General features: G+C 30.1%; 1 protein-coding gene across 2 annotated transcripts in view; it reads right to left on the bottom strand.

Moving 5' to 3' along the window:
- Positions 1–1,077: 1,077 nt before the first annotated feature.
- The window catches only part of LOC122632618 (rho guanine nucleotide exchange factor 12), a 50,890-nt gene continuing 44,467 nt past the window's right edge, over positions 1,078–7,500 (bottom strand). Inside the window, exons 18-19 of one of the 2 annotated variants that reach the window (XM_043819650.1) lie at positions 1,607–1,685; positions 1,078–1,207 (exon numbers count right to left, since the gene is read on the bottom strand). In XM_043819650.1, coding sequence (XP_043675585.1) covers positions 1,093–1,207; positions 1,607–1,685 — 194 coding nt within the window. In that variant the 3' untranslated portion in view covers positions 1,078–1,092. The remainder of the gene's footprint in view (positions 1,208–1,606; positions 1,686–7,500) is intronic. The other variant, XM_043819649.1, reaches the window with a different exon arrangement.

The raw sequence follows: 7,500 nt of genomic DNA, 5'->3' as shown, positions 1-7,500 counted from the left end.
ATAGTGCCGATATTCGTAGTGTAGATCCATTCTGGCAATTGTACAATTTCGTAATGAACCAACACCGGTGACAGTTTGACAGAATGGTCGATGTACTTTGAGAAATAGTTTGTCAGCTCCACGTCAGCTTGGAAACGCGTTTCTTCTTCATTTTCTTCTTCTTCTTTAAAAACGACGTCGTGAGTAATTCTACCATCGATTTCGTGGTAAATGAAAAACGTGCCCTGACATTTTCTCTCATTCGTAGAATTAAAATTAAAATAAGAAATTCATTCTGGACGACCTAATCAAATTAAGAATTTAATGATTCACGCGTACGACGTGCAAGTTACTTTTCTACCTAATCACCCATTTAGAGTTTTTTAATTTTTTTCTCCTATTAACTTTATCCAACTTTCGGTTGACAAGATAAATACAATAAATAAATAAAAAATTTTGATAAAATTGTAACTTACTTCGTTTTGGAGAGATTCGGATCACTGGTCTTTCGTTTTTCTCGTAATTGCCGCTATAACAAGTATGCATAATGAATTAGTATATACATTGAATTTTTAATTAGATTGTTAAAAAAATTGTAAGAAAAAAAATCTCTTGTCACTTTCGGGATTTTATCGTTTAAAGTTCCGAAAACCAATTTTTCTTCTTGTTAACAATGTTTTCTTGTTTTATTTTTTTATCACGTAAACAAAAATGCATTGATTTCTGATAAATATCGACTTGACTACTTTTTAATTATTTATTTAGATATATCAAATGCTATAAAGCGTTTGAGTAAACAAAATATCCTCTATTGTCATTTATTTGGATATAAAATATTAATTAAAAGTTTTTAATCAAAAAAAAAAAAAAAAAAAAAAAAAAAAAAAAAAAAAAAACTTTCTATAGTGTTGTTTAATTAAGTATGAAATATTAAACATTTTTTTCAGTATGATGATACTGATACAAAATTTATTTTTATTAAAAAAAAAAAAAAATGCTATTGCAATATACGATCAACTGTATAAGTTCAGAAATTTTTATAAATCATAACAGCCGGTGTTTTTCTTTACAACCTTATAGAAACAACAATGGAGATCTATCGATCAGTCACTATTAGATTTCTAAATAAAAATATTTGTTTCTCACCTTATGATGTATCCGTTCTTTGTAACTCTCAGATCTGTTTATATTCGACGTCTTTGGCTTACTGGAAATATTTTGCTGCATCCTAAATATGATAATATAAAAAAGAAAAAGCAGAAATTAACAATATCTATGAAACGCGAAAAGAAACTGTTCTCTTTTTCTTAATGGTTGATATAATGGAAGCGTTGGAAAAAAAAAGAGAAAGAAAAAAAAAAAGAAAAAGAGAAGAATGCGGCGAATGGAGATGAAAAGAGATTAGAAACGATTTGCGTTTAGAAGGAATGTAAAGAAATTTACAGAAAGCTACATATGTTTGGAAGAAATAAAAAAAATCAACGTTTGATTGGTTCAATGTTCAAAGATATGAGAGAAAAACATCGATCGTATTTCGTGGAAATCTTGTTCATAAAATTGCCGTCCCGAAAACTGCCGTCTGCCAATTTCTTTCATTCTCTTTGTAAGGATAAACGTGAAAACATACATTTCGGACATTTCTTCTCTAGAGGAAGGATCATCCGTGTTATCGGCGTTTCCGGTTGTACCGCCTCCGCGATGTTCTCCTAAAAGCAGTGAATGAGATAATCAATTATTTAACATCCATCGAAAAGGGAACTTGCAATAAACGTTTGATATTAAAAATAGTATCTAATGCGGAGGGAGAAAGTTATTCGTATTGCTCACTTCTCATACGTATGTATGTATATATATGTGTGTGTGTGTGTGTGTTATATATGTATATTAAAGTCATACTAAATGTAATATCCCTTAGATTACTTTCATTAGCTGAATACAATCGAATTAAAATCAATTAGAAAAGAATATATATATATATATATATATATATATATACAGATATATACACTCATGAACGTAGAATTGGTGTAACATAATAATCAAAAAATAAATAACATAAAAATACATAGCATGTATGAGAAGCGAGTAACGTGTCTCTCTGTTGCATACGAAATTTTCAAAAGTTATGGAAGGAAATAAATCTCGCCTTTTTAGACCCACGTGTCGTTCTAATTTTATCAACCTCTAAGAAGAGCTAATGCCAGATTGGAATTTCTCTGATTTTCGCTTGTACACCGATGATGATTTCTGATTGATTTGTACGACGTCGAGTTAAGTTAGACGAGCATCTAACAAGTTCTAAGTATTTTTAAAAATGGACTACAAACTGTATAGTTTTTAGTCAAAGATTGCTAAAATAAGATCGATCTATAAAAATGTTATCGATTTCTTGTTATTACTAATCGAACGATATGAAAGACGCAAAAATTATATACATACATACATACATATATATATATATGTATATGTATGTATGTGTGTTTCTTTCTTTCTCTCTCTCTTTTTATTTATTTCAACAGTGTTTCTCTTCTGAGCGTCGCGAGAAAGAGAGCCTGGCGTTTCTCCAAATACCCAATCTCATATGGAAGAAGCTTATCAGCGAAGTCGAGCGAACAGCTTGCCCGTCCGTAAAGGCACAGCGTGGGTTATACGATCGTCTAAGTATAGGAGCACCGCCTTAAAGCAGATTAACGCGCGAAAGCTAAACGAGTCTCTCCTCGGGTATGCCGTCGAATGAGACGAGGATAAAGAGACAAGAAAGAGAAAGAAAGAGAGAGAGAGAGAGAGAGAGAGAGAGAGAAAGGTAGAAGAGAGTGAAAGAGAAAAATGGAGAAAGAAAAAGAAAGAAAGAAAAAAATAGAGAGAGACAGAGAAAAAAATCGAGTAAAGAAGAGAGAAAGAAATAAGAAATAAAAGATAGAAGACTCGCAAACGCAAATAATAAGCAATGAGAAGAGGAAGATTCTGGAAAAAATTCGACGGGGGTGGAGCTTTTATCTTCCTGCAAAAAAAAAGGAAAGAATAGCACTTCCGATCTACTATACGAAACACATGTCTACATTTTTAGATTTAAAAATAGATACCAAAGAATATTCCGATTCAATTGAAAAAAAAAGAAAAGCTTTTTTCCCCTTTTTTCCCCCTTTTTTCCCCCTCCTACATTTTTCTCGTTTGTACGAAGCTTCCACCACCGTCATTACAACCCCGTCGATTTTATGTCTGTTTTCTCCTCGTCTCAACGAAAGGGGAGTTGCGAAGAATCTCCCTCTATGATTTTATCCCTACTCTTTCTGCTCTGTTTCTCTTTGCGTTGTGTTGTGTGTGCGTGTGTTTTTTTTTTTTTGTTACTCATTTTATTTTATTTTAATATATATATATTTTTTTTTTCTTTTCTTTTTTTTCAAATTATTATAGCGTAACAATCGTTAGAGAAAGTACGTTGAAATATTTTAACATACGTTACAGGGAGGAGGATTGCATACTTATATCTATACATACACTAATTATTTATTTACGAAAATATCGCTCAGATAAATCCTGATAAATTTTTATTTTATTATTCTTTCCTTTTTTCTTTCGTTACGTTTTCTGCTTTTTGAAATTTTATTTTCAGATATCCTAATAAGACTTATGCGCATAACTTTCAGTCGTCTCCTTATCAAGTTTATTGATTACTACGAAGTATTTTTCGTGGATTTTTTTTTTCGTCTTTTGATAACGCACTGCATATTTCATATATATATATATATATATATATATATATATATATATATATATATATTTGTTTTTATGAGGAAATCGTTTCTTCGTTTTTTCATCAGATTTGTTTATCGGTATATATTAATTAATGAGCATGAACCAAAAGTGTGTGGATTATAATTTCTTTCTTTAATATAATATTTACAAATAAGTATATTATATTTGTGATTTAATCTTCGATCAAGCATTTAAGATATATGTGTTTCTACCTAAAATTTTCTATGCAAATTTTTTTATCATCAATGTGCCATTAGTTCTGCAGATAATATAGAAATTATAATATTATATATATATATATATATATATATATATATAAATATATATATATATGTATATGTATATGCATGTATATATATATTTTTTGATTACGTTGTAGTATGTTTTAAAAAAACGATTACAAAAATATACAATTTAATAAGTATTTTTAATACAACGAAATAATAATATATAATAAAAATTATAATAATAATAATCAACTCAGAACATCGACTATCATGATAATGCAATGCGCTATTTAATTTGTAAAAAGTTAGCAAAAGGAGTAATTCAGGTCCATTCCGAGAAATAATAAATAATAATAACAATAATAACAATAATAATAATTATCATCATAGTAATACAATATCATCTAACAATGTTATTAAATATTTTTTATACATTTACATATTATTTTGTATTTATAAATGATTTGAAGTTCTCGTTAGTAGATAAAGAATGAACGTTTCATTAAATAAATAAATCCTTCAAATGCAGAACTTATTTTAATATTTCTCAATCCTGCCATTTCTTTCTTATCTTTTATATTTGTATATTGATGAAATTGTGTAATAATTGACGTATCAATTTATGAAGGTATAATTGGTCCTATTACTTTTTAATCAAACTTTCATATTACTTCTTTATAAGAAATCTTTCTTCAGCATCATTTCATTTTTGTAAAAAAAATAAAAAAGTTAAAAAAAAAATGCAGAATGCTGATTAATTATCTAAAACACTATTCTTCATTTACATAATTGGCAATACATTTGCTTTTATGAACGATCGTACCAATGTGTAAAAAAAAAAAAAAAAAGAAAAAAAAAAATATGATCAAAGTCTGGAACATATGTGGTTTTAGAATGTACGAGAGATTTCGGTGTGAATTCAAGATTTTTATTGAATAATATTTGAAAATAATTTATTGCTTGTATGTAGTTTTCTGTATATTTTAGTAATCAATTCAATTAATTTGTTTGCAATGAAAATTTGTAATAATGGATACAAAATGTGTATATATATATATATACACACGTATATATTTATAACAATAAATATATATCTAATATATATACATATATATTTATAATTATAAATATATATATCTAATTTATATATATTTATAATAATAAATATATATATATATATCTCTATGTATATGTATATAGCCCTAAAGAAACTTCGTTATCAATTGCAGAGACTAGTCACGCAAGAGGCAGGCGCAAAAATTAATTAACAAACAAAATTCAAGTCTATTTTTCAACATGAAAGCTGCAAAACCAACATTCATTCATATTCAATCAATCAAATCACTTACTTTACCTCATTCATAAACCCCCCACGTTTTAAATTCAATTACACACTCTTCAGTTCAAGCTCCTATGGAAGGTGAGGGGGGTGGAGGTGTTGGTTTGTTTTTATGTTTTTTTTTTTTTTATAGTTTTATATATGTATATATACTTCTCACTATCACTTTTCTCAACTTAAGTATATGCATATTGTTTCATATAAATATACAGTGTTTTGAACTTAATTCAAACGAAATACTCCAGTTGTCATATCATCTATAATAAACTCTAGAGTTAACTCTAAATGTGTGCAAAACACATTGTTTTGGCAATTGTGAATTCGCATCGCGTTATTATCACCAAATATAACTCATTAAAATTATATAAGGAAATGCCGAAATAACGCTATCTTTCGTTACTAATCGTAACGCAATAATTTAAATAATCGAACGAAGAATCTTTTGAATATCGAGCGTGTCAAGGCATCAATATCTAAGTAATGAGGGTATTTTCCTATCTTCTAGATCCCCTTAGTTATTTTTTTCTTTTTATCTGACCTCCTTCGAATTTCTATACGAATTATATAAACATTAAAAAAAAAAACAAAAAAAAAAAACAAAGTAAAAAGAATAAAAAAAAAAAGAAATAAAAAAAATGTTCTAAAAAACATGTATATTTCTTCTTTACGCGTTTAAATGCGCATCGAAATAAGCGCAATCAAAGTTTGGTCATTTCGAAATAATGAGATGAAATCGTGGCGAAAACTATGACAAAACACAATAATTAACAAATAAATCATATATCGCATATGTTCTGAAGGGTGAACTCGCTCTCGTTTTATGTATGTATATGTACATGGACGTTAAATTTACACGTCATACAATATATACATATATACGTATACGTATATATGCAGGATGTTTTCCACGTTTTATTTAATCACGACCGCCACGCGCGATGGTGAATTAACTTTCTTTCTGCTCTTTTTTTTTCTTTTCTTTTTTTATTCGCATGTGCTGTTTCTTTTCTTCCATATGAGTGTGGATATTAAAGAAAAACCAGGATAATTAAATAATAATAATAATAATAATAATAATAATAATAATAATAATAATAATAATAATAATTTTTAGTCAAGCAATTTAAGGGTTGCGTTACGCGCAAAGATAAATTCGCGACAGACGCGAAGAAAAGCGCTCGCCACCCAGGATCGCTCGTTTTATCGGTCGCGTTTAAACGGTAAAGCTATTATTAAAGCAAGATAAAAGAATTGTCAATACTGCTATCCCCACCTATACCACCATCTCTCAAATACAATAGTTCTTGTTGCTGCTGCTGTTGTTGTTCGTCTCCTTGTTCAGCTCCTAATTCTTGTTTTTCGTTTTCCCGCTCGTGACCACCATGTTCACGTACGAGTTTTTCCGGTTCGTGTTCAAGTTCAACTTCGGATTCTGGCACATGCTGTTGTTCATCCATTTCTGGCTCAAACTCATGTTCAGGTTCTGGTTCAATGTCACGTTTATGTAACCGTTCATCATGTTCACATTCATGTTCCCCTTCTGTTTCATGTTTCTGGTTCGATTCAGTTTCCAGTTCTGATTCATGTTCGTATTCTATTATTGGTTCGTGTTCATGCTCCGGCTCATGTTCTTGTTCAACCTTATTATGATCAGTTTTGTCTTCTACGACATGACTAGCTACGACAGAAGGCGTATCCTCTACGACATTAGACGATATCGTGGTCTCTTCTGGCAGTGTTGTGGGTGGCGTAGGTCTTCTGTCCTGTCTATCACGTGCTTTATATGCCTCGGCAGCTTCGGAAATGTGCTTGCACCACAATTTCCTTTCGGCAGGAGAAGCAGCTACCAAATCATAGATCTGTGCTCCGTTTTGCGAGGTATTCACCAAATACAAAGAATTTTTGTCGACGGCGTTGTGCCTCACCAATACCGTCGACACTTTTACGATGGGACTCAATACAGAGCTCGCTTGGCTTGTATTAATGAATTTTAAGAGATACTTTTCGTCCTGACGATGTAAGAGAAATATCGTGTCGTCGAATAAAACTACGTGCAAGTCTACCGGCTTTGCTCTATTTTGTTCGGTTCTACGCCATTGCAATGGACCCTCGTAAATCAATTTGCGTTTAGTTATGTCGAGATTTTTGAACTCTTGAACGGTTGGATGATCGAACTTATCGAAGGCTGATCTGTCGATG

Source organism: Vespula pensylvanica, chromosome 10, assembly GCF_014466175.1.
Source record: "Vespula pensylvanica isolate Volc-1 chromosome 10, ASM1446617v1, whole genome shotgun sequence".
In the NCBI taxonomy this organism is placed as follows: Eukaryota; Metazoa; Arthropoda; class Insecta; order Hymenoptera; family Vespidae; genus Vespula; species Vespula pensylvanica.
The sequence above is the reverse complement of the archived record's forward strand: the minus strand, read 5'-3'. Positions and strand labels throughout refer to the sequence as shown.